The following is a 27,982-nucleotide window of genomic DNA, read 5'->3' on the forward strand; positions in this document are numbered from 1 at the left end:
CAATATGTATAAAAATGATCATGGTTACACCTGCAATGAAAAATTATATCATTATCCCAACACCTGTAAATAGAAGATTCATCAGAAGTTATAACAATCACAGGAACACAGATGTTAGTATAAGGTCAAAAGCTTCTATAAATGATCATCGATGCAATGTTTGTTGCATGATTCTCATACAATAATAATGCTGACATTGAAAATAACAGTAAAACACCCCCTTTTGTCCCGTTTCACTTGACACCTAAATGTTTATAAACGCCTCTTTTATTCTTAATTTTATTTCCCCCTTTTTCTCCCCTTTCTGACCACAGCAGGGGGATCTTAGTTTTAAATCAGCCATGAATCCAGCTCACCTGATTCATCAGTGAGCTCCACCGTCACTGGCGTCTGACAGGGTGGCGCTGCATACTCTTCCTTTAATGTCACTATTTTCAACCTGTTAATTAGAGTGTTTAAACCTGAAGTCGACTACGTCCACAACAAGTCAATACAGCTGTAAATGTGGCCAATTATCAATCTATTACCAATCAATAACAACAGATAACTTCTATTTTATGCATGCTTTTAATCAACCACTCACCCAGAGGATCTCCAATCCCAGGAAGTTCCTTCTCCTCCTTTAATGAGTCTGTCCTCCTTCCATGCCCTGGTAACTGGTCCATCCAGAGCCATATGATCTCAAATATACATACAACAAGCCAAACCACACCCTGGTCACACCAACCCTTTTCCGCCCTGAAGATGTCCAATGCCATCCTAGTATGGACTGTCAAAAGTGGCTTTCACGCTGACTGTTCTGACAATCCATTTTATAACGTTTCCTGGTCAGATTTGCCAATCTCTGCACCAGGGTTTTAAACTTTTCGCCATTTCCATTAGTTGTTATTTTTATTTAGTTTCGACTCCAGATTTTCAATTTTTACCAGTTGTAATTAGTTTTTACCAATTCTTTGCTAGTTTAGTCTAGTTTTTATTTTCTGAAAATCCTTAGTTTCAATTTAGTTTTATTTGTGTTTTGCAAAAATTAAGTGTAACAAAATCTCAGTTCCATCCTATCAATCATGCTCTTCTAGTTATCCTTGGGTGTTGAGACTAATAACTATTAACTCTTGCCGCACCGAGTGTTCCTAATTTTGGTTGAAGTGAATTGATAACCTTTTCAAGGCGATTGTTTCACACCTTTATTTAGATGTCCCAGTCCTGTTGTCTCGGGATGCATCACGCTGCCTTATCTGGGGTTAGCTGTTTTCTGGGGATGCGGGTTGAGTGGGTGAGCTCTTCAAGGAGGGGGAGTGTGCTCCCCCTGATGAGGTCTTCTAGGTAAGCTAGGTTAACCTTCTTGTGTGAGCTTTTCAAGTGCACTTTAAGGTTAGTGGGACTTTTAGTTTTATAAATGTCCCTCATGACCCCCTGATGACCCAGTATTTCATTTTTGCACACTGTAGTACACATTTTAGTTTTTGCTTGTAGCTCTCATACTCTACTTGCCACTCCTCTAAGTCCTGATGTTTCTTAGAGAGGGCAACGGTACCTTTAAAATTATATCACATGTGTGGGGGTGTGGCCTTGCCAATTGTTTTTCCCACCTTTTCAAAAATGGCTGGCGTGCCCACAAGCACATTTTATGGAAGAAAGAAAGGTAAGCTTGATATTTACAATCAAAATGTTTTGTTAAACTCAGATTTTCATTTTATTCAAAAAATAAACATCTAGTAAATAATTTGAGGGGTCTTTCAAACTTAGGCTCATTTACTTTCACAGGGAACATGACTAATTTATTAATGTGTGCTCTACACCTTGGGACTTTATATTTATATTTATTTCACTTTTTCCTAATACACAACTTTTGACAAAGGCGGAGAGAATTCTTAACACAATTATTAAGGGAGATTCAAACATAGATTTTTCAACATATGAGAGGGTCAGGACCCACTAGAAGCCACACAAAGATTATCGAGATGCAATGGCACATGTAACAGAGAAAGACACAGGGCCTCCTGAAATCTGTCGCCCTATCTGGTGCAAAACCAACATGTAGTAGAATCTGGAATTTTGATTTTGAGTTAAAAATAAAATATGGGTAAACTGCAGAAATCTTTTCCAGTAAAGTAAAAAATAAGAGTCGCAATTATAGTTGAATCCATAACACCTAATTGTTTCTACAAGATCACGTCGTTGCTAAAAGTTATCAGTGATCTCAATGTATGAAAAGAACTCACAGTATCTGGAGTTTAAGCTCCTCTTGGCTGAGAACCCTGGGACAAACATGTGAACAAGACCTGAATAATACCAGTAATGAAAAGTTCTCTCCAAAGATCAATAAAAGGAAGCCCCCATCCAATGAGAGTCTAGCAAAATATGGTTCACTCCGCTTGCCTGAAATGGTTAACAGTCCAAGGCATTTCAGTTATAGAATGGTTGGGTGTAACAATGAAACAGATGTGAGATGAAGGGAGTGCCAAATGTTCCTTTGTGTCTCCAAATAAAATCAGTACTTCCTCAGATATCCTAAATAAATTGACTTTTGTGAAATAGAAAGTTCAGTGCCATCACTTATTCCTGAACCAATAGTTTACAGCCAGTGAAATGTCAGTGACTTCTGGGTTGGTCCCTGATCTTCATCTTATGAGATTGTTATTTTAATAACACTTGATTTATTTAAAAGAAAAAAAGAAAAAAGAAAAAACGAAAACATTTTCTCCCTGTTTTTTCTTATTCTCTGGGTCTCAGGAGGACATTACGTCCCTCTCCACTACAAGACTCTTGTTATGTCTACAAAACAGTCATATTCAAATCATCCTCAATTCTATTCTGGCGCTGTCTCCCGACTTTTCCTGACCTGATTCTGCTCGTGGACGGAAAAGCAACACAGACGACTCGACTAACGTACTGCCTTAACTGTACTATTGCAGGGCACGCACACATCAATGCAACCAAACACATTTTGCTATAAATCTAGTTAATTTTAGTTAGTTTTGTGAACAGTCAGTACAGTTTTAGTTAGTATTCCTTTTTGTTTTGATTTTATTACCGTTAACGCAAATTTTTTCCACTTCTAGTTTACGTTATTTCATTTGTTGTCTTTAATAATAATAATCTTCTCTGCACCCTTGAATAAACATAATCAATATAATCAACATTTTGCTGCTTGTTATTTCACCATCTTATTGAATCAAATACTTCATCCTTATGTGTTTTACGACATTATATTTATCTAAACCTCCACTTTGTCTCTAAATGTTTGAAGAATTTTTTCAAGTTCGGGGTCAAATTTTGAGAATTTGACCATAAGTGAAAGTTATGGCGTTATCACCCCCTTTGGGGATTACCTTTTTTCAGTTTTGATGATATTCCTCCCCGTACTTTATTTTTTGCAAGTACCCCTCCTCGATGGCGAGAAACTGTTGGTGTGATCAAGCGGGTGCTGTAAAAACAAAAGCTCAGGACAGAACAGTCACCAGTCATGTACTTCATTCAAAATTAACAAATATCAAGCTTCATATTGATCCTCTGAGTGTAATGGTACATTTCAATTTGCACTTCTCAAAACTAAAAACAATATTTTCTTTATTTTACTCTTGTTCTTGTGCAGCACCACCCCTCAGCACATGCCCCTGTTATTTCATCTTACTTTTAAAGTTTTGAGTACTTCAAGAAAGCACCCAAAAGGCGGGGACCAGTGTTTATCATTACATATCTCCATTTTGAGTGTGGCTGTCTATCATTCCCCTGTTATTCATAGACCTCGGTGGAGGGTTTTTTGTTTGTTTTTTCTTTATACAATTAATTGACTCTTTACAGTGACCCACTATGGTTAATAATAACATGCTCAGTCATGAGTGAAACCAAAGCTTTTCTTCACTTTAGCATTTAACATTCCCAACAATATAATGTGATACCTTAATTAAAACACAGCTACTAAAACACAATTTTCTTAATGCAAACATCAGTAACTCAAAATTAGCAACCAAAGGGTTCAGTCTGCAGTTCACACTGCTGTGAAGCTACAGCTCTTTAGTCTCTGTCATTCTTCTGTTCTTGCAAACAAAACAAAGCAAGACAAAACATCTACCCTTCTTCTACAGGCTGGGTGAATTGTCTGTGGACATTCAATAATCCTAAAGTCGGTACCGTTTTTGTCTCAGTATCAAGTCAGTTAAAACTTTTAGTCGTCAGTCCATCACAGTCCAGTCACATGCATACATCCACACACATTCGTACCAGAAATTGCTGATAATGGAGTCTCACGCGCAACCTATTCGAGGCTCCCTCACCAGCAAGATGACGTCATCATTTTAAAGGAAACAGTTCCTTGTTTGTTTTTCCTTCTTTGGACTGGATTGACTCGCTGCAATCCTTTTAGGCTTCAGGACTTCTCATTCGATCAGTGTCCCATATAAGTGAATTTTCTCCCAAGCTCATTGTAATCATGGAGAAAAAATACTTTGCGACTGTTTTCAATAAGAATATTTTATAGCGCTTTAAAGTTCAACCTCTCAGGCCTGGATTAAAGAGCTGATTTGTTAAATCAGGAACTCACAAAATACCAAAATATCACCACCGGTGGATCACACCTCTCAGATGTTCTTATCTCAGTGCACTGTAACAAAAGCACAAACAAACGCAACCAATAAAATACTAATAAAGTAACAAATACTGGGGCCCATTGCAAACATGTCCAAGCATAAAACCATCTTTCTCTCTCTTAGAGAAAGAGAACAATCCAAACCTCACTGATAGAATCAACCTAGTGTCAAGCAAAACCCAAAGATCAACCAAAACTTCACACACTATATTGTGTAGGCATACAGGCATCGTAACTCCTTTTTGCACTGACAAAAACATGTTGGATTGACTTGATTCAATAGTAGACACTAGTTGCACACAAATGTTTTGCTTTGGCAGAAACTTAAACAACTGAGTCAAATCAACACAACCTTTTCATATTCTCTCTGAAATAAAACTCACATCATTCACTCATCATTTTCACTCTGTACCACTGCTCCTTATCAGGCTGTGTGAAGCACAGTAAACAATTCAGTGGAGGCCTTAAGCCATAAACAGACATCATGCACAGACATTGTTTTCACAACCAAACTACTTTAGACCTTGTCCCCTAAATCTACACAGATGCCCTCTGTGTGGCAAGAAATGCATTTAACCAATAAACAATCAATGAGTTCTTGTTGTTGTAACCGACTCCATATTCGGATGTTTGTGTGCAGCATTTGTTAGTAAAGCATTCTTCATTGCATCAGCGTATGTGTGTGTCACTCTTTATTGCACAAGCTTGTAGATGTGTGTGTGTGTGGATCACTTCTCAGTGAATTGAATCAGCATTTTGATTTTTTGATTTTTTTTTTGCAGGTGTGTGATTCCTTTCTCACTCAATCAACGAGTGCATATGTTCGTATGTGTGTTTCTCTTCATTCTGAGTCAGTGCATGTAGATGTGTGTGTTTGTGTGGGTGTTTGTGTTCATCACTTTCCTGTTCTGGTGTTCTGGGTAAACCACGGCCTGAAGCGTGCCCTGGGGTCCTGCCCTCCTCCTTTTCAGTCCGTTTGCATCCGTTGGTGCTGCTGCTCAAAGTTCTGTCCATACTGGTTCTGGCCCCAATTGAGGCAGTGCTTTTCTCCAGTATCCTGCATCTTCTCCTTATTCCACTCCTCCTTAGCTTGACCCTTTTGCTTCTGCAACTCCTTCAGGGTTTTGATACGCAGCTCAATCATCTGGGTGTCAGTGTCAAGCTCCAGTCTACGCTGCTGCTCCAGCTCTTCCTCTGTTTCTCCCAGCCAAATCAAGATTTTGTTCAGGTCAAAGTTCAGCTGCTGTCACTGCTGCTCGTTCTGCTTTATTCTCATCTCCTTGCTGAGGCCCTGAGCCTGATGTCAAGTCGTGTGTCTGGGACTCCAAGTCTGATGGGTTCGATAATCAGCCAGCTCCTCCTGAGCCATGCTCAGTTTTCTGCTCTGATGCCTTGAGCTCTTACTGAGGGGCAGAAACCTCACAACCTTTTCCGTCCACTTCAGATTGAAGTCCATCGATGTTTTCCTTGCTTTGCTCCACGGCCTTTTGCGGCTCTGCTGTTCGGCTCTTCTCAGAGGTCAGCTCCTGGCCGAGCCCCGACACCTGTGCCTTCAGCTTATTTTCTCCTGGTGTTTTGTCCGTTCTGAGGTGCCTCCTGACCTCAGTTACTCCTCCTGTCTCTGGCACGCCCTTCTTGCTGCCCGATGGTCATTGTTGGTCCGTCGCTGTCCTGCACAGTTTTAATGCAGAGTGGTTAAGGTCAGCATGGTTTTGCTCGGCCTCTCTTGTCATCTGGGCTTAATGGGCGTCTCATCACAGCTCTGTCAGCTGAAGCTGTCATTTTCCATATGGCAAGAATGTAAAGAGTGTGTGAGAGGGGTGTGTCCAATCAGGCACAATGCTGGTGGCTTTGCGAGTGCCTCGTTTTCCAAATCCAGATGTTTATTTGTCACGTACACAGCAACAGAGAGAACAGTCTGTTGTTGGGATGGCTGAGGTCCTTCACGATCTTCCTGGCCTTGGTCCAGCACCGCCTGCTGTAGATTGCGTGCAGGTCAAGGTGCTCGGAGCCGATGGTGCGCTCAGCTGATCGCACAACCCTCTGTAGAGCTTGTCTGTCCGGCATGGTGCTGTTCCCGAACCAGACAGTGATATAGCTGCTCAGGATGCTGTCAATAGTTCCTTTATATAAGGTGGTCAGAATCGGTGGTGGGAGCCGGGCCTTTCTCAGTCTTCTCAGAAAGAAAAGATGCTGACGGAAATCTCCCCGTGTAGTGAAACGGGCCTTGGATTTAACGCTCTCCGTCTCCGCTGCATGAGATCGTTTTCCTGCAGCACTGTTGCCATTTTCAAGTTGTTGTTGTGGGTCCAGCTGCTTTAGCATTTGGTCAGGGTCACATCAAAGATGGTAGAGGAGAGAGCAAAGATGGTAGAGGGGAGAGCAGGAGTCCAGGGTCAGCCTCGGCTTTTCCGGCCGACAAAGCAGCCTGTAACCAAGCATAAGGAGAAAAAACAAAACAAAAACAAAACAAAAACAGATGACCAGGAAAATGATGGTATTTTGGCTGTGTTAATCAGAGAGGGGAGAAACAACGGGACCAGGCCCTGTGTCAGCCTTCTCTCCCCCTTTTTTTGTTTTTTCTCTCTATATACTCCACTCATGACCCGCCAAGCTGACAGGACAACACAGGTACATGTTAAAATTCTTAAGATCATGTTTAAAGGCACAAAAATTGGAATTTTCTTTCATTTAGTAATCACTTGTATTAATCAATCAGAAGAAAACATGTCACAATTTGACTTTTATTAACCACTAAATTTGTCGTGTTATCACTGGTTGTGATTTTTTTTTTTTTTTTTAAGTTAAGTTGTTGTCCTGTAACCCAGAGAGTTTATTTGTTAGTAGTGGATAAACTTTATTGTTTAACGGCAGGTGTATGTTAAGTTTCACTGCTTTACTTGCTGGAAAATCTTCACGTGTTCATGGGTGTAAGCTGTTTCTTCATTGCGTGTATGTGCGTTTGTAGATGGGCTAATTTAACGTTTTTTCTCAAACGAGGCATTTCTCTCTCACATTTCTCTGCTTGTGTGTGTTTTTGTTTCACCTTTTGTTGTGATGCTCCGGACGCCTTCCCAACCTCCACAAGTCTGTTGGCCGCAATTTTATGTGTTAAAACTTCTCTTAATTTCTCCTCTAATTCTCTGCTAGCTGCTGTCTTTGCCACAGCTGCTGACTCTTGCTGAGTGTGATTTCCATTACTATAATTTTGCTTCGGCCGCCGTGCTTGTGGGGGCAGTTGGTCCAGGCCCGTAGCCACCTGTATCAACACACTGAGAGATTTATTTAATATCATTTTCATCACTGTTAAATAGACCAGCAGGCAACACGCCCACCTTTGCACTGCAGACTACATGCCAGTCTCCCAACACACTCCTCTCTGAGTTTCAGCTTTAAACCCAACATCATTCACACCCTAGTCATTCAAAACCTTATTTATAATATTATAATCAGCAAAATCAGCGTTTTAATTACAGGCATGTATCATTGTTTACAAATCAAAATTATAAAACTCAAAAACACGCTAAACAGCAACAAAAGTCCTCTGTGCGCCTCACAGCTCATTTGCATCTTCACACACAGTCTAAAAATAGCTGGCAGCGCTGCAGCTGCACGTCACACAGAGTCACACAAAGCTCAGGCAAGACTCTATTATTTTATATTACAAAGATGTCTTATATTTACAATCACTGACAGGCCTGACAGATTCAGCACCTAACAAATTTCGACAAATTTAAAATAACGAGTAATCAATTAACCAGTATCTGTTTCCTCCAGAACAGCCTATGGCCTGATTTCTAAAATCCCTAACTCAATTTAACTGTGTCCAAACAAGCACATCACACCGTTTAAAACGGTGAGGAGACTCTAACTCCTAGCTTGATTCCGGGATGCCCTGTACCCCACAGTTAAGCCAAACTGAACTAACCCTGTTCGCCGACAGGTCAAGACCGCGCGTCCACGGCCAGGAGGGGGCGTAACCTCCGGGCTATGTGCTTCCTAGCATCTTCCAGTGCCGTCCTATAATAATTTTCACCTAACCGATTTTTGACAAATTTTACCATGCCAATTAAACAGTCTCTGTTTCCTCCAGAACAGTTTCTGACCCAATTTCAAGTTCATTAAATATTCTTAAGCAATATTGATTCTCATCAAAATCAAAACAGACCCTCTACCAGTAATTTCAGTGAGTAGACTTTAATTTAGTCATATCCAATTTGGCACACTTTGGAAATAATTCAACAGGTAGTGCCTTACCTTTAGATAAGCCGGCTTATGCCCACTCACGTCAGACCACTGGCTCGTGCCTGTCCATTCAACAACCTCGGACCGTCCAAACCTTTAAATTCCACCCCAATACCACAGGACGAGCCCCCAAGCTGTTACGAGTTCAAATTGGGGATGGACACAAGAGAAAAACCACAATAACAACACTGGTCCGGTCGGGTTGAGTCAAACGATGATTTTAATGATCACACACGTGGGAGATGGACACTGATGCAGACAGCCTCAGATCTCAAAATGGTGGAGCATTGCTCAAACTCTTATAGCCTCTGGTGCCTCCACCTTATCATAAAAGCCTAAACATTCACATGCTTTCTCTCACACGGCGCCTAAGCTACGACCTTGGCTCCCTGTTTATCTGCTCCTGCTGAGATGGGGCAGAAAACTCCAGCATGTTCTCTTCTAATCAGACAAATAAGACAATAACCTTCTGCGAACAGTATTTCTTATAACTCAGCAGTATAATGCATCATAAAACAATGTCATTCATTCACAACAAGTCAGCAGTCTAATGTAATGCAAATCAGTTTAACTAATGCAAGAGTTATCAGCTTCTTCTAATTCAGGAGAATAATGCAAACTAAAACTACATAATAATTCACAAACTTTAATTCGGGGTCTAACATGGCACAAAATAACACTACAATCCAACACTGTGTTTAAAGGTTTCGACTGATATTTAATTACTTTTTCATGTGTAATTGTTGCCTGGCCTGAGTGTTCAGTTAGCTCTCTGTATATGATGGTAACAGGATCCAGACACAACAAACACAACGTAAGTGTGCACGTTCCACATGCAGTGAACCCAAGCACCTGCTTATATTCCTGCACCTGCTTTGATATAAAATGAAAATGGTAGAAAAACAGCGTGGGGGAATTCTTCTGTCAATAGATTAGCAGAACAGAGGTGTCTCTGTAGTCATACTTCTATTGACATCAATGAAAACACAAAGTGTATCTTTGTTGTTTTATTACTTTAATTTAGCAACTTGCTCGTTGCTCCTCCATCACGATTAAACAAAAGACAGAAAACCACTAATGGCTACATACATATCCAAACTGCATCAGTATGTCATTTTACAGTACATCTCCATACTCATAAGGTACATATTAATTTACAGATAATGAGCTAGAAGTCTACACACCGGCCCTTCCTCTCCCAATCTCCATAGCGAGTTGGCTCTGGACCCCGTGGGCCCCCCTTCTCCTTCGTCACAGGGTTCACATCATCAGGGAACTCTGAAAAAATGAGAGTAATTGAGATCTTCAGTGACAGTTTTCCTTTTCTCAGTTTACAATAAGGCGAGTTTCAGACCTTTTGAAACCTCTAGACCAGGGGTGTCAAACTCCAGTCCTCGAGGGCCAGCATCCTGCTTGTTTTTGAGATATCCCTGCCCTACCTGCTGTTGATCACCTGGATCAGGTGTGCTTTGCCAATAAGAAGCTAAAAGGGCAGGTTAGTTGGAAAACAAGCAGGACAGCGGCCCTCGAGGCCTGGAATTCGACACCTGTGCTGTAGACCAATTTGTAATGAAAATTCATATTAAATATAAAAATATACCTTGTCTAAATAAACGCACTGTCCATTCAAATGAAAATGTTTTGTTAGGAGGACTAAGCACATAGTTTAAAAATGTTTCTTAATATGAAAGTTTGAGAATCCATTTCAACGACTTTGGCCGTTTCTGATTTAACTTCATGGTCATTCTGGAGATTACAGTTTGCACTTGTGAGCCATTTCTTAACTTAATCCCTATAAACACTTCCCAAAAACCAACATCCCAGATGTCGGACAGAACATGGATGTGACTCCTGAGTTTGTGTGTTCCAGTAACAACGTTTGAAAAGTGAGAAAAAACCATAGCATGCTCATAAAAACATTCATGTATAACTACCAATGTAGCATACTAGCTTTTAGAGCTTAAACACACTCCTGCAGCGCGTTCATGGACAGAGGCGGCTCAGTGTGCTGCTTATGGCTCACTTATTTAATCCAAAACAGTGGCAGTACAGACAAAAGTTTTACAGTCCCACTGCTGTTTAAACTCACTACCACCATCACCTTGAACTGGTCCCTCAGGGTTGGTGGGTTGGCTCTGACTTTCTGAATAGGAAGTACAAACTGAAGTTCCAGATTGAAACTCTAACTGGGAGCTCTGAAATTCTGATTTTATTTGGAGCAGGACACGATTCCAGCTGCCACAGGACGAAAGGTGAGGTACACCTTGGACAGGTCATCAGCCTGTTGCAGAGCTAACAGAGAGACTGACAACCATTCACACTCACATTTACAACTATAGGCAATTTAGAATGACCAGCTAACCCAACTCCACTAACTGCATGCTTTAAGACTGTTGGAGGAGAACCCAGTACAGTGCTAAACACTGTTCCACACACACGGCCAATTAGGCCACGCGGTCATCAACAGTTTTACTCTGTTTTATCTTAATCTCTGTTCGTGTTTCTAAAAACAAAGACTGTATTAAAGAAACAGCACTTTCATTCTTCATCATCCCTGATTATTAACAGTATTATTTACAGTTTGTTCGCTGATCACTTTGGTTGTCAACTTGTTCAGTGCAGTTTGTAACTGTTTGTTAACTAGATGCAGAAATGCGTTGTCTCTTTCTCACTTTCTAGTACATCTTTGCTCGTCTCTTCGAGGTTGTCAAACCGTCCTTTTGGGGTTTTGGCCTTCTTCAATGGCTCCTTGTCATTCACCGCTCTGCTGGCTGCCCGCAAACACCCTGAAGGAAGAGACACACTCAAGTATTAGGTTCCAGTTTATTCAATGGCGTCTTGTCTACTTTTGTTTTGTTGAAGATCTGTACCCTGGCCACTTCTTCTATGGAAGGGGCCTGACCTTCCATGATGGTTCCTGTTCTTGCTCTTCTTCTTTCTCAGGTTTCTGCTGCCTAAAATATTCACTATGCATACTATCAGTTGTATCTATCTTCCTGTATACTGGCGTTAACACTCACTAGTCCTCGGCCACCTTCCTTCCACTTAGCATACAGACTTAGGGTGCTGGGTTTGGGGTGAAATCCTCCATGCATTGTAAGGAAGTTCCTTGTCTTGATGTCAGTGGCTTCTGTTTCCTCCTTTGGCCAGTTTATTATCCCAGCAGGGTGTAGCTGTTGATTGCCTGGATCTTGTTCTTCCCATTCAGCTTACTCTGCAGATATTTGGTGGTTGTGGCTTTCCTAGCGGCCTCTTCATGGTTTCCTTTTGCCAGGGGGATTTCCAGGTACATATTGCTATCCTCAGTAATGTTCCCCTTTGCCTTCAATTACTACCTTTGCTCTCTTTGTTACCACTCAATTACATTTCTCCAGTCCAAATGACATTCTGATGTCACCGCTGCAGATGTTAGCGGCATGGATCAGTGAGTCGATGTTTCCTTCACTCCTGCCCTGTAGTGCTGTTCGCCGCATCAACACTGAGTTGCTGCTGCTCTCAGGGTACTGTTTATCTTGTACAGTTCCAGGCACTCTAGAAACCATGTGTGAGACATACACCTTGTGGTCAATCCAGGCGGTGCACAGGTTGTTCAGTCTGGTCAGTCTCGTGTGGCTGCTCCATCTAACATTAGCTTATGTTTTGCTCCTCTAGTGTGCTTGACAATTCCCTTCAGTGCCCTGATCATGTATTGAAACATGTACTGTTCATCTTAGCACTTATGATGCCTGACAGGTGCTTCCCTATTGTATTGAGGCAGGTTATTGGTGGTAGTTGGATGGGACTGGTCCCTTCTGGGGATCCTTGGGAATCATTTAGCCATTCCAAGTCAATCTTGTCCATCAGCAGCTGGTTCATTTGCACTGCCAGGTGCTCGTGGAGTGCAGTTAGCTTCTTTGTTAGCCTGGTGCTGTCCAGAGACCCTTTCCTGGATATCTGCCACTGTGACGGTTACTGGGTCCTGTTCATGGAGGCTGCTGTGGTTTGCTCTTAGTCACTGAACATTGTTGTTGTGTGTTGCACACATTAACACATATCTATGATCTTTCTCAGCTGCTTCTGGACCCACTTAAATGTCAAGAAGTGTGAGTTTTCTCCCTTACAGAATGCAACATATCCCGTCTGTAACTTTCCAATCAAGAAGAAACATTTATCCACTATTTAGAATACGGACTCTTCTGGTCATTAATTATGTACATGACCTCCTCCTGGCTCTGTTCTTTTGTTCTGCGGGTAGATGTATTAAATAAAGCATTTAAAGAACAACAACAACTTGCAAATATAGTCCATTTTCGAGGTTCCGTTTTCTCTTACTGAAGCGAACAAACTGACCTGTGAAAAGCGGCTCCACAGCTGGACTCTTCCAGAACAGCTGTCTGCCGCCGGAGGAACACACGCGCAGAAGAGACATCTCTGAAAAACAGAAACCAGCAGTTGTTTTCAATGTACTCCGCCTGCACTTATACAATGACGTTACTGTTTGTCGACTAACATTTACGCAATTTTCATCATCACCTAGCGACGAAAAGTGATCGGCGAGCCACTGCAGTGCTGCATGCAGCCAGCAGGGGGAGATAAAGGCTAAATATCCGTTTTGATATTGACTCGTCGGTTCCTACGCTGATTATTTAATTAAAATACAGCTTCACATGTAGAAAATAAGGTTGTGCAATTCATCAAATTTTAATCTAGTTCGCAGTTTTAATTTTCAGTTAAATTAATGAGATCAAGCAGTACAAAAATGCGCGCTTTGCTAACAGAATGCAAAGGAAAGCAGAGCAGCCGCTCCCTGAATCAGCGCTCAGCGCTGCCTGCGTGTGCAAATCACAGCTCACTGGTCTGGACGCAAAACACGGGGTCACTGCACAGCTGCGTCCCATCTACGTCAAACAGTTTTTCCAAATTTGTCCGATAAACCCACCGAGGATGGAAGGCTTAGGGAAATGTTCACAGTACAAGACAAGATACACGATCTCCTGCAACACCTGAACTGTACACGAACGCAGGGAGCGTGATCTCACAGCTGTGGAGGACTTTTCTATGTTTTATTTACATCACACAGGTACAATGAATGGAGTGTTATTTTTACGTGCAACAAAATATTTTTCCCATTAAACTTAAGAAATAATCATGACAAATAGTCCCGATCTAAACAGTGATAAAAGAAAAATTTGTTGCTTTCGTTTTCTGTTCGGTTTTAGTGGAATTTTTTATTTCAATTGATTTTTATGTTATTCTAAAATATGCTTTGGATTTACATTGATGTGAGAGTAGTGTTAATTTTAAGTGCAACAAAAACATTCTTGTCAGCAAAATGAGCGAATAACCGTGATCTTAATATTGATCAAAATGACTGTCATAAACATTTTAGTCAAGCCATAGTAGAAACTAAATATTAAATACAGCAATACAAAACAACAGCAATAATAATAATAATGACAATAATAATAAACATATGCATGCCATATTTTTTCTTTTTATCATGTGCACCTCCGCATTTACCAGTGAGTTAAATTGATGAGTAATGTCATGTTATTCTACTTTATATTTCCAGTGCACCAAATTTTAGATGGAATAACCTTTGCTGTCAAATTAACGTGGCAGCAAAAGTTAGTGGAATAAAAACTTTACACAGTGAATCATAAACAACCAGCCAATAAAATAATGCCACCTAAGAGGTTAAGTGAATGGCAGTCATCATCCCTTCAAAATTAACATTTTCATACAATACCCCCCACCACACACACACACACACACACACACACACACACACACACACACACACACACACACACACACACTCTATGGCCCTAGTATTGGTATATAATGAAAATATAAAATTTCAGACACGACTTGCAATTAAAATACTTGAACTTTATTTCAAGCAGCAGCTGTAAAATAATTCTTTGACATTAAAGCATGCAGAATGATAATGTAATGATATAACATTATTATTAACAGTCACTTAAAATGCAGTTTCGTTTTGGAACTTAGCCCTCTAACTGTTGTACAGCACTGTGCGCCTGGAGTGTTCAGCTGCCCAGATGAAGATCTAGAAACTCCCTCTGCTCTTGTACTGCCAGTTGACAGTGGAGTCAGCTGTTTTCACAGGACAAAAAAGCAAAAATCACACACCCAGTATATACAGTCCAGTCTCATATGAGTCCAGTTCACAGAGACACTGGCCACAGCATCAGCTTAAATGGGACAGCTGATATTGGGACCTTATAAACAACCGACTATGTAAAGGCCCTCTTACCCTCTCCTACTAGAGCTTTTTAAAATTGCTCATCTCCACAGGATTCAACTGTTGCAAAGAATCACTTCAGAGTGTATGATGCAGCGGGCCGTGCAACACCATTATTTTTTTATTTTTGAATAAGTATGTCAATGACATCACTGGAAGCAAACCAGGCTGCAGCACGCACACACACACGCACACAGACACACACACACACACACAGACACACACACACACACACACAATTAATTGCTCGTTAACTGAAGGTGCCAGAAAGCCGTTGCCCACTTTAACCCCTGATAATGACTTTTGTTCAGAAGTACTAAAACTGGTCAGGAGATAAGCTTGATTTATATGTAGGTTACTCTAAAGCCACACTTCCACTGTCTGGTACTGCTCAGCTCACTTTGATCTAGGCACATTTCTCTGTGTTGTTCTCCATTTAAGACAGAGCTCACTCAGTGCACGGAGGACTCTAGGGTGAGCTCGGAGGCAACACATGAAGCTCACATCATCATTATCTTACTCAGGGCATTTATTCTGGCCTGACCAGCAGGACTTGTTGTTGTGATCCTGGATGTGCAGTGGATTCTTTAGCTGCCTTTTTGTCTTTCTTAAACATAAGATTGGGATGTGTTTATTAATGTATAAGTATCACAGCCCCCAACATTTTGATTTAATCTGATTTCAGGCTGTTGCAGGGATGTGTGTGTGTGTGTGTGTGTGTGTGTTGGGGGAAAGGAATTCCAGGAGGCACCAGTGTGGATCAGCTTCAGCGGCTCAGCACTGATGTTTCTGAGTGGATGATGAAATTCTCCTTCAGCCTTTCAGAAACCAGTCCTGGCAAATGTCACATCACACATGTATACACGCACAAACCTGCTCCTGCAGTCTGTTGGCATCAGTGAAAAAAAGCAGAAAATATCCACATTTATGTTTTTGTTTATACACGAATGTATGAGAAGAACTACATCTGTCTGACAAAAAAATAAGCAAAACAAAATTCAAACGCCTGATTTGCATCTGGAAGTGCTGTGAGAACTGACTGACAATCAGTGAGAAACTTTAACGATAGCCTGCGAAGAGAATTCGATCTACTTCAATTACAGAACATAACACAAGAAATTCATTATTTTTTCACTTCAGGCATTAGCGTGTCAGACGGGGAAAACTACGGCATACGTGCACACACACACACACACAGTGGGCAAAAAATGAACACACGGCAGCTTTGTGTCATTGTTTTTTGGTGTCAGGTCTAAGATCCTTTGCTTTACAGTGGTGAAAATACAGTCTGTAAAACCCTTTTACAAAAATAAGAGAAAAGAAAATGTAATATGAGCTAAACTGTGGTGAAAAGTATGTTTTTTGTTAAACGTACTTGTAAAGTGCCATGGTATTTGTTCCCCCATTAATCGGATGATTTTGGACCATATATAGCCGAGCTACAGTAAGACGGGGTGAAACACACAGGTTTACTCTTCTCACTCTCGCTGTTATTCATCTCAGGTGACAAAATAAGTGCTCTTTTATGCTGCAGTAAGCCAGAATTCATTTCATGTGCATGACATAGTGTAGGATAATATGGAACACAAAAAGGTGAAAACTTGTGTCCAGCAACACAAGTCAACAGATTAAAAGTCGCAGTTACATCACAAACTGCTGTGAGGGGCTGGATAGACACTGATTGCAGAAGCATATTCTTTTTGTAAGAGACCCCATATGAAAATACCTTATTTAGCCATTAATCATTTAGTCTCTTTTAGGAAATTACAGTAGCTACAACAACTCTTCGATGCCACTCTGTAACACTGTCCATCAGTACTCCTCCAAATTATTCCCGAAGATTAAACCTTGGTGTCTGCAGAGCTGGATTCACTCCAGACCACTGAAGGATCCACCTCAGACTGTGATCCCCATTAAGAGCGAGTAGTGCTGGGGGACTCTGTCTGATGGCGCTTCAATGTCTATCTGACAGTAGATGGGTGACAACAAGAACAGGGACATGACCTTGCATGTAAGCTTTAGCCAGCTTCTCTGCTATTAAGCAGTCTCTCGGACACCCTGCTGGATGGTTTGGGCTGATTCTACTCGCAGGCAGTTACGCTGCTTATCTTTGCGGTATTCTCGTTCCATGGCTGCAGGCTCTGCAGGGCAAATAGAGAGCTGTTCTGTAGGCACAGCGGGTCTGGGGTCACGGGTTGGTTGATCGTCTTCTGGAAGGCCTCCTGCTGCAGCTGCATGAGGATCCGATTGGCCTGCTGCCGCTCAGCCTCCCGCTCTTCCGCCGTTTGCCGCCTGTATCAACAACAGAGTGACATGAAATCGAGCACAGATTCAGCACAGTGTACAAACACGAGCTGTGACACTCGGATCAGAATCAGGCTACATCGGTTTGTTTTGGGAGAGACACAGAGAATTTGGAGAGTTAGGCTGTATGTTTTCATGTAGCTCAACTGTCTAACTAAAATAGGCTAATGCAAACAGTTTATTTTAAATATCAGTGATGTTTGATCTTTAATAGTTATTATTATGAAAATGTTTTCTGTTGCTGAATTTGCTCTTAAAAATGTAGAAATGGGAAAGTAGTATTAAAAGCCTTTCCTTAGCTTTTCTGTGACATGGAAAATTATTATTTCTAGGACAAAAAAAGAGATTTCTACAGACAGAGAAATGTTCAACAATATTACCACATTTTAATAGTCACAGAGCCAGAAATCTTCACAGAGCGCCTGTTTCAGTGTCTCCAAGTTGAGCTATATACATGCCAGTAGCTATTAGTAGGCTCATTTCATTTTAATTAATTTGTCCAATGGCCTTGTTAAATTGGGAGGAAGTTTTCTGCCAGACACTTCACCACAATCCTGCAATGAAATTAAGCTACACAGCCTCTACGTGGCCTCTATGAGGATTTACGGTAAATGTGCAAATAAGAACACAACAAGATAACGTCACAAAAGGGAAACTCATGGTGGAGTATGTGTAAAAACACAGATGGTTTTCCTGACACCCCCTAGGAATCAAATAGACACGCAGTCTTTGATAAAGAATGTCTGTTCAGCGCATGTTCGGTAGATTTTGTACAAACGCGTATATACTGGTAACTTCACCTCCACTTGGTGCGTCTGTTTTGGAACCAGGTTTTGACTTGTGCGTCGGTCATCTTCAGTGCTTTGGCCAGCGCAGCACGTTCAGCCGACGCCAGGTACTTCTGCCGGTGAAAGCGTTTCTCCAGCTCACAGATTTGCAAGCGGGTGAAGGACGTCCGGGGCTTTTTCTTCTTCGGCGGTGTCCGGTTCTGATAAGGGTGACCTACACGACGTGTTACAGTGAGGGGTGAGAGGGACACTAAACAGGAGAGAAGGGCAGAAGGACGAGAAAGGAAAGGACAGGATGAGACAGGACAGGGAAGCAGGATATGCAGAGCAAAAAGAAACCGAGAGCGCACCAGCAGCGTAGCAGGAGAAAAGCAGCTCCGTAAAAATAAATAAAACTATTACATATATCACACATATCAATAGTTTCCTTTAATATAATGCAGAAATCATTTTTTAAAATTATGTATATATATTTTAATTCAGGGATTGAATTGGTTAAAAACCATGATCAAACCACCACATTGCCTTACGGTAAATCAGCCACATATTTAGTTATAAACAAAATTATATTTTCAAAATTTAAAATCAATATTTTTATATTAGAAACACGGTGCAGTTACTAAACAGAGGTCTAAAATTCCGGAGCGGCTCCACAAACACAGAGAGGCAGCCACAGGTTTTCACGTGTATTCTGTCTGTGTACAAATTACTGCTGAGAATAACGGATTCTTCTCTTTCGCCCGTTTTATTGTAAGTGGGCATTTGCTTTTAATTAAAAAGTACCGAGTTTAAACTAACGTTTAGTATTGCTATTTTATCCTCTCTTCCACACACACTCATATTATTCTTTTTTTTTATTTTAAACAATGAATAATCGGGCTGCAAAATGAAGAGAACCCGCAAAACAGTCTGCCAGGTACATTTACATTTTCATCATAGGAAGGACCAATAAATACTACTTCTGGTAATTCTAATAATAATAAGTGGATACCTGTGAATCTGTCTTTAGTGTAGCGTCGATTGCTCTCCATCCATGGGAACGTGAGCGCTGTCAGGTTGTTGATGGTCCCGCTCATCGCAGGCATGGAAGAGTTCCCGGCGCTCAGAGGCCGGTGAGCGGGGACACGGATGACCCCGGCGGAGTTGACGTTAGCACCGTTCATATTCACGCCCATACTCATTTGATAAGCACCGCCGAGGGAAGACATCCCGCACGCGCTGCCGGTGCCGTTATATCCGCTGCTGTTGCACGTGAAACCTCCGTTCACGCCGCCGCTCGCGCCGCTGTTGTAGGCCAGGTGTCCGTAGTCCGGCTCGTGCATCCTCGTGCCCAACATGCAGCTTTGCTCCACGTTGCTGAGGATCTGATCGATGCCAAAACTGATGGACTCCACTTGCGCGTGCTGCTGCAGGTGCGCCCCCAGTATCCCTATGTGATCCATGGCTTCCACGAGCCGCCGCGAGCCCCCGCTCCTGCGCGAGGAATTTAGGCTGCTTCACGCGCCACTTCCTGAACTCTAATGTTTGTGCTCACGCGAGCTCCGGTAGTTCTAGTGCATGCGTCTTTCTGTGTGCGTTTGCAGGAGAACCCCAACACCCCCACATCCCATACTCCCCTCCCAGCGCACGAGGACACCAGTCAAACTGCCAGAGATTAGACAGAGATGAAGATCCGGTTTCAGGCCTGCGAGCTCAACTGGTTAAACAGGCTACTGCTCTCTAAAACACAAATTAACCGCCGCACACGATCAGTTGGAAACAATTGAAGATGTTTCTGCTTTTGGCACTTTTTTTTTGGACATTTACTGTGCGGGCCTTCAGGCCTTCAGCCGAATATTTAGCTTAACAACCTGAAACAAACCGTTTGTGCTTCTTTCTTCATTCTCTGACGCTAAATTCAGTAGTTTTCATTTGTTCTGGCGCTGGTGTGAATTACCGCAGGGAAAAGATTGAAAATTCAGTTTGGGCCATTTTCTCCCAGCTGCGCGGCGCTGAGCTAAGAGGAGCTGTAGAAATATGAATGAAGAAAACAAAAACGACATTTTTTTTTTGCTTAAGGGAATTTGAGTAGCATTTACACATTCTTCGTTTTTTTTTTTTTTTAACATTTCATACATTTATCTCAGCAACAGTGTTTATAGACCCCGCAGGTAGAGAAAAAAAATGTATTGAACCCCGTTACATTTAAATTCTGTGATCGGCCGACGGTCTGACGGCTGAAGTGGGTCCGTGAACTGAACTCTTTGCAACCAAAGAAATGGCCCCAGTTCAAAGAACACAACGCAGTCAATTTTTAATCTATGCTGCAAAAATTGGGAACCTTGATAGTTTGGTCTAATGGGCTCAAATATGAATCACTGAAATAAATGAATGGTACGCTGCTCCTTTGTTGTTGCATCGACATCATTAATTCATGTTTAGAGGGATGATGGGACACAAACACCGTTTAACCGAAACAGAACTGCACACGGTGCTGCTGGAATGTTTTCCCCGCAGACAATAAAACTAACATAAATTTCAAAATTGAAGTTAATACACACAAATAGCGTGTTGTTTTTCGACAGTTATTTTAAATATTAACGATTCTGGAAATGATCAATGACTACGCGCGGATTTAAATTAGGACGATATTTATCGCAGCTTAACAGAACAAACAGTTCTAAATTTATTCAATCGTGGATCGTAGATCATAGCAATATTAAAATTAATATAATAACTTTTATATTTTGCTTATTTCAAGACACAACTATAGAAACTCCTCGTCAAGTGAATGAAAAATTAAATCGCACAGTTTATTGATTTTCTCTCCTAAAAGCCACTGGGACTTAATTACTTAACGTGGGGATTACTATTTGATACCTTTAAAGAGTTTTCACTGGCCAGTCGGTCGACATCAAATTTTAATGCCTAGCAGCGTTTCTGCACACTAAAGTGCAGGTCTTCGTTTAAAACGGGACCGATAATGAACATTAGGGGAAAGGCTGCTAAATTACAAGGATCAAATGCAGTAACTCACTAATACAACGCAAGACTGAACTTAACTCCAAGCGTGGTTTCAAGGAAATCAGTTTTGGAAGTTTTATCTTTTCATGAAAAGCAGCTTTAAAACGGAATACTGCACTAAAACACAGCTGCTGTTTTTTGGAAATACATTTCCTTGAACTAAAGTGATTTTCAGAAATAATTTTATTTATTACAAAATGCGAGTTTATGGCTCCAAACATGAACGAGCATTTTAGCTCTAAACTCTGAACTTTCTACTGGGGAAAAAATCAGCTATAGAAAACTGAGTGTGTGATTAAAGTGCTAATGTGTCACTGAGAGGCTCCGACAGTAAACTAAATGATCAAGTCGCCGTTTTCATTTCAGCCCAAAGGGCCTCATGGAGTCTGGAAAAAAACTTGACTAAAATGGAAAGAGGTTTTGGCTCTTTAAGCAGCATAAGCAGAATAATCACCGTTAACTGAAGCTGAAAACTACTGCCTGTAGAAAAGGCTACCACAGAACATTGTAGAGCCAAACTACTTTTACACATTTGTTTGATCACTGCCCCGAATACTTGTGTCATGTCTTCTGATCTGATTTTTTAATAAGGTTTCTCAGTTAAAAAAAAACAAACTTAAAACCTTAGATGACACCCGAATCCCTATTTACTAGACTCTTACACTCTTTTTATGCTTCTTTTGTGTGTGTGTTTGTCTTAATTTTTCTAGTTTAGTGTTTATGACGTTTACAGTCATAATAAATAAATAAAAATTTAGAGAGCACAGTTTCGTGGGCCCCGCAGACTGGTGTTTAATGTTTTTTTTCCTCCTCACATGGATTGGTGGAGCCATCAAAGCAGGCATGTCTGTACCTTCTTTAATAAAGTGTGAATGCCTGTGTTATTTTAAAAAAATCAACCCTATTTAATTATGAAGGGAGAAATTACCCATAGAGACAAAAAATACAACACAGGAATCTTTTGGGACTGTCTCTCCTCTGAAGACAGCCATAAGTCACAATTAGAAAATTGCAGCTTTTGGGAATTCCACAATAGCTTTATTCTTCAGCCCATTGAAAATGGGTATGATAAGGAGGAAGTGAAGGAAGCTTGGATTATTATTAGCTTCAAGGTTACACAGACCCTTATCTTGGGTTGTGACCCTAACTAAGTAATGCCCATGCAAAGACCAAAGTTAAAATAACCTGATCAGAAATCACATGTTCACATGTGTCATATTAAAAAAAATGACCCAGCAAACAACTGATATCAAAGACCTGTATGGTTTAACAAATTGCCAAAAGCTTCCCAGTAGTGAAAGCTAAAGCAAATTCACCCCAAGTCAATGCAAAATCTGCTCAGAGAAATTGCAAAACTGCATTTGCTAAATCTTGGACTCTACAGACCCCAGTTAACAGGTTGAATTCAGTTCAGTTTCACTCATTTAACACCAAATCATAACAACATTTGCCTTAAGAGGCTTTATATCAAGCTCAAGAGGCACCCTTGCTGCAGGAAGGAGCGCTTTCACAAATCATTCATCCCAACAGCAGTTAGACTCTATAACTCAATCACAAAGTCATAAGCAGTGTTGGGACTAACGCGTTATTAAGTAACGCGTTACAGTAACTACGTTATTATTGTGGTAACGAGCAGGGTAACTAGTTATTATGCCAAAACCGGGAACGCGTTACTCGTTACTGGGATTTAGATAGGCTCGTTACTCGTTACTTCGTGTGGTGGCTATCACGGAGCTTCCACAGATTCAATAACATTAGCAAGTGGTGGAAGCCAGCAGGTGGATGAAGGAAAAGGGAGGCAAGAGGAGAGACCCGAAGCGGCCGCTGGTCCGAGTGTCAGGTGAACTGAACTTCAGGTAAGAAGTTATGACCTGCAGTCTCTCTGGGTCAGATATGAACCAAGTTTAGGTGGAGTTTATTTTCGTTATGCTGACTTTTCCGTACTGCGTGCTAGCTAGCATGACGGAGTTTCTATACAGCTGGGTGGTGCTATGAAGTTAATGATGTTGAACTTTATTTTGTTCATAAGGTTAATTATTAGAGTTGCCAACCGTCCCGTAAAAAACGGAATCGTCTGGTATTCAGAGAAAATATCATGCGTTTCGTATTGAGGTGAAAAGAAACAGTTTGTCCCGGACTTCAGCTACAATGAAAAAGACACAAAGCTGGAGTTATTCTGTGTTTATGCTGCACAGCTGCCTCTTCTTCTCTCATCCTCTCACCCTCCCTCTCCTGTTGCTACTTCAATCATGAAACTGATCAATGATCAGCTGATCGTCTTTTCTCTCTTGTTTATTTATCGCCCACTTTGCGCCAGAAAGAGGAAACCAGCGGATGTCGCGGTAAACAACAGCAGCACGTTTAAGCTTGATCAGCTGCTGTTAGAATTTATTTAATATTAATTTCTAGTATCAGCTGATGTTTGCTGGAGCCACAGCTGTAAAGCTGCTGGTCATGATGTCGGTTTGGTTATGTGATGAGAGGGAAACATGAAGATGAAACCAGGAGATGTCCTTACTGAATCATCAGAGCTGTGATGGAGAAACAGGTTTACCTTTTAGGTGACATGAATGAGTTGAAGGGAAGTTATGAACTGTTTCTGAGAGACAAATAACACCAGGATCCTTTTCTAAGTAGCTGACAGCTGGTAACTGTGCAGGGGCGGGTCTAGCAAAGTGTTGCCAGGGGTCCATGTAGGGCATTAAAAGGGAGAGGGGGCACAAGGAAATACTTTCTTATTCTCATTTAAAATGTCTCACTTTTAAAAAAAATAATTATCTGAGTCTTACAACAAACGATTGATAGATTGATGCATATATACCATCAGAACAGTGTACATCACTGTCACAACAGCGTTTGTTTTCATTCAAAGGCTTTATGATTTTTCCTACAATGGTGGGCCGGTCTCTAGTCAAAATGCCCGGGACGATTTTTTTGTCCCAGTCCAGCCCTGTATGCAGCTCATCTGCAGTCTGGTGTTACCTACATCTTCCTATTCAGAAGGCAGAATTTCCGAGTTCTGAGTACAATCGAAAGCACCGCGACTGCAGTTTTTGTGTTGGATGTAAAAAGCAGGCTAGAATCATGCGGCGGTCAACGACGGTCCAGGCGTGGGATTTCTCTCGTGGAAATGTGCACATTATTTTTTTCCTTTCTATTGGTAGGTGGCACAGTGCACTTGTGGCAAGTAAGCAAGCTAGAAGACTGGCAATCTTGCTGGGTATCCAGTTACGGAAGCAACACATTAACAAGAGAATTCTGAGTAAAACCAAAGTTACTTTCCCTAGTAACTAGTTACTCTGAAAGTAACGAGTAACTTGAAGTAACTGAGTTACTTTTGATAGAAGTAACTAGTAATGTAACTAAGTTACTAATTTAAAGTAACTTACCCAACACTGGTCATAAGTAACTGGACATTGTGGACATCCACGGACACCACTTCATGCATAATGGACCTTCTGTAATAATTATAATGTATACTTACTCTCTCTGCATTTGACCCATTCACTCAGTGAAGCAGTGGGCAGCCAGTAAGCAGGCGCACGGGGAGCAGTGTGCAGGGAAGGTACAGTGGATTCGCACCTACGACCTTCCGATTATGGGGCGACCACTCTACCTACCGAGCTATCCCTGCCCCTAAAAAGATGTCTCCTTCTAGCCAGATGTATATGCTATGTGTATGGACGTGTGCAGGTATATATGTATGTATGTGTATACATATGTATATTTAGTGTGCACCTGTGTGTGTGTGTACATGTCTATACATTGGACTAGTAGTGGTAGAATAGTTATGTTAAGCTATATAGTTTATGTCTTGCATATTTCCACAACCATATCCATAATCACATACTGTGTATGCTACCGTTGTATGCTACCCCTCCAATAGGAATAAGCTCAGGAAGGGGCAGCTGCTGAAAACTTTTAGGAGTGAGAGGAGGAAGACAGGACAAAAGACATATATGTTAAATGTTAAAGTCTAAACAAAAATTCCCCTGCCCATGGGTCTTTGGAAGGGCTGCTGAGATCAAGTGTCTTCTCTCCAAACAAACAGTCCCCCCATCCCCCCCCTCCAAAACACACACACACACACACACACACACACACACACACACACACAAAGGCAGAACAAACATGGCAGCATGGCTTAGGCTTGCAAAATTGCATCTAAGCAAACCAAGACTTTTGGAATAGTACCAAGTTTATTTATATAGCAAATTTAAAACAGAGTTGACCAAAGTGCTGTACATCAAAAGTATACAGCCCCAAGAAAAATTACACTAAACTTTTAGAAAATTAAACAAAATACTTCAAATTAAAATAGAATAAAATGGAAAGAAAACATGATAAATGAATAGCAATAAACACAGTATCTCAGCAACAGTGTTTATAGCCACTCCAAAGAGGGAAAGAGTTGAGTTGAGTTCATTTTTATTTCAAACATGTACATTCACAATCATTACAAAATATCATTCCATTTTTTTTGTTCGAAAAGGAGTAGGCAGAAGTATACACTTATCTGGTCGTTAAGTGATGACGCGACGAATCCTACTTGCGGGCCTAAAGTAGTCTGTGTTTAATATGGCTTTTGTGTTGTTAACATGTTTAATGTTTTGTATTTTCTTCTATTTAATCTCAAAAAGCTCCTAAAACAGTCAGTGATCACCGTTGACCTCCCTCGGCTTTTATTACCGCTAATCTTTTATTTAAGCTCAGTTTTTAAAAGCTTAGGATGTAACTACAGCCCAGCCCATGCATCAGTATATGAATGACTAACCTCGTATTGTGGATGAATTATCTCAGTTGTTCTCCTGGCTGAAGTTTGGTCCTTTTACAGCATCCTGCCATGCGATTGCATTTGTTCCTGACCACCGAGAACACTCACGGTAACTTTTATCGAGTGGAAAAAAGTTAGCTTGTTTAAATTATGCTAACATAGCTGTGTCGCTAGCGGTCACGTAGCACATCAACAACTGTAGCTGCCTCCACCAGTGTGTGAATGCGAGAATGATTGAATAGTGGCATTGTAAAGCGCTTTGGGTGCCTTGAAAAGCGCTATATAAATCCAATCCATTATTATTATTATTATTATTATTATCATTATATACCAGCTAGCCAAACTTCAGTAACCCTACAAACGTCACTGCTGTTTAGTTTTCTGTCTTCATTTATGTTGGAAGTGATAATAGAGCTGTACGTTTGAATTTGTTTCCAAAATCCCGCAGTCAGGACATGCTATATTGTATTTAGATAGAAGCTAGCGAGCTAACTTCCTGCTAACTTCTAACTCCGTTAAATGTCATAAATTCCGTTTTCATGGATGCCTGGATGTTAAACTCAATTGTTACACCTGGTAGAGCAGAACGCTGATCATTTTATTAAAGATGAAAGACTTTAGACAGTTTTTCAACTCTCAGTAATGCCATAGTGATCGTTTGATATATGGACCTGCAGGAGAGTTTAGGCCCAGACACGGCTAGTGACGTCAGACTTAACGACCGGATAGTATACACTGTCCCTACCCCCTCAAGTTTTACCTCTCATTCATTTAATTTTCTTTTAGCCTTCAAATAAACAAACAACATATGAAGCAAAAGTAAAGCAAAATAAAACAAACAAAAAAAACCAAACAAACACAAAAAATAAACAAGAAATAAACAAGCCCCACCACATTATAGTTTCTTTCATATAAATAAAGAGATGAAATAAAGTGATATAAATTAAGTGGGGACTTAAATACACGCGCAAGGTAATGAGAGGATGGGAAACAGCTGGGAACACAGCTGGGGCAAATCTGACATTACAAGACAAAGGGAAACCAAAACTAAATACACTGAACACAGGACAAAGACTATCAAAATAAAACAACCAGAAACCAGAGACACACATTGAGATATGGACCCAACACTGGGACCGGGGAAGAATAGCCATGAGAACATAACTAACTCGACATGACACATAAAACACATATAATCTGAAAAGAACTAAGGAAGTGAAATACAAACCATATTTATCTTCTGCTCTTGCTCTTGACGAGGGCGGTCGCACTTTTCTCCTCCTCCTCCTCCTCCTCCTCTCCCTTAGCTTCCCTGCTTAGCCTCTTGTGTCCTTGTCTAGTCTCGTGTTTTTTGTGTTACTTTTCCCTGTAACACTCTCTCACAGTCTGTTCTCTAAAACCTAAAAGAGGAATTATGGATTGGATCAACTGGTCCCTAAATGCAATTGACACCCCTTTCTCAACAAGAAGTCTGGGCTTGGGTGAGCCTGAGTGCTGAAGATATCTACCTATTCGGAACCATGGTAACAGGGTTCTGGCCAGGGCTGGACTGGGACAAAAAATCAGCCTGGGCATTTTGACTAGAGACCGGCCCACCAGGTATTATAGGAAAAACCATAAAGCCTTTGAATGAAAACAAACGTCGTTGTGACAGTGATGTACACTGTGTTGTTGGTACATATGTATCAATCTAATAAACTTAAACGTACACCATCCTCCCTATTCTGGTATTCTAAACAGTACTTAGCCGAAACCCAAAGACTGCTTGGTTGAGTTAACTTCCTGATCGTTGTGTCCTTGGGCAAGACACTTTACCCTACCGCCTACTGGTGTTGGCCAGAGGGGCCGATGGCGCGATATGGCAGCCTCGCTTCTGTCAGTCTGCCCCAGGGCAGCTGTGGCTACAACCGTAGCTTGCCTCCACCAGTGTGTGAATGTGAGAGTGAATGAATAGTGGCATTGTAAAGCGCTTTGGGTGCCTTGAAAAGCGCTATATAAATCCAATCCATTATTATTATTATAACTATCTACAACAT

General features: G+C 41.1%; 2 protein-coding genes and 1 long non-coding RNA gene across 4 annotated transcripts; all 3 read right to left on the bottom strand.

The window, feature by feature from the left end:
• Positions 1-226: 226 nt before the first annotated feature.
• LOC120735612 lies at positions 227-27,331 on the bottom strand. Of its 2 annotated transcripts, XR_005696314.1 has the most exons (3): positions 27,320-27,331; positions 22,529-22,536; positions 227-7,598 (listed from the first exon to the last, which is right to left on the bottom strand). It is a non-coding gene; the product is annotated as an uncharacterized LOC120735612 (long non-coding RNA). The 2 variants fall into 2 exon arrangements; XR_005696315.1 differs by lacking the exons at positions 22,529-22,536; positions 27,320-27,331 and adding an exon at positions 22,615-22,626.
• Positions 9,832-13,317, bottom strand: sdhaf4 (succinate dehydrogenase complex assembly factor 4). The gene is made up of 3 exons (XM_040035065.1): positions 13,163-13,317; positions 11,506-11,619; positions 9,832-10,111 (listed from the first exon to the last, which is right to left on the bottom strand). The coding sequence occupies exons 1-3, from the start codon at positions 13,239-13,241 to the stop codon at positions 10,002-10,004; spliced, it is 303 nt and encodes a 100-aa protein (XP_039890999.1). The 5' UTR covers positions 13,242-13,317; the 3' UTR covers positions 9,832-10,001.
• Positions 14,646-20,602, bottom strand: tlx1 (T cell leukemia homeobox 1). The gene is made up of 3 exons (XM_040035067.1): positions 19,161-20,602; positions 18,182-18,419; positions 14,646-17,369 (listed from the first exon to the last, which is right to left on the bottom strand). The coding sequence occupies exons 1-3, from the start codon at positions 19,609-19,611 to the stop codon at positions 17,159-17,161; spliced, it is 900 nt and encodes a 299-aa protein (XP_039891001.1). The 5' UTR covers positions 19,612-20,602; the 3' UTR covers positions 14,646-17,158.
• Positions 27,332-27,982: the final 651 nt, after the last annotated feature.

The sequence above is a fragment of the Simochromis diagramma genome, unplaced genomic scaffold (assembly GCF_900408965.1).
Source record: "Simochromis diagramma unplaced genomic scaffold, fSimDia1.1 OVJJ01000816.1, whole genome shotgun sequence".
Classification (NCBI taxonomy): Eukaryota; Metazoa; Chordata; class Actinopteri; order Cichliformes; family Cichlidae; genus Simochromis; species Simochromis diagramma.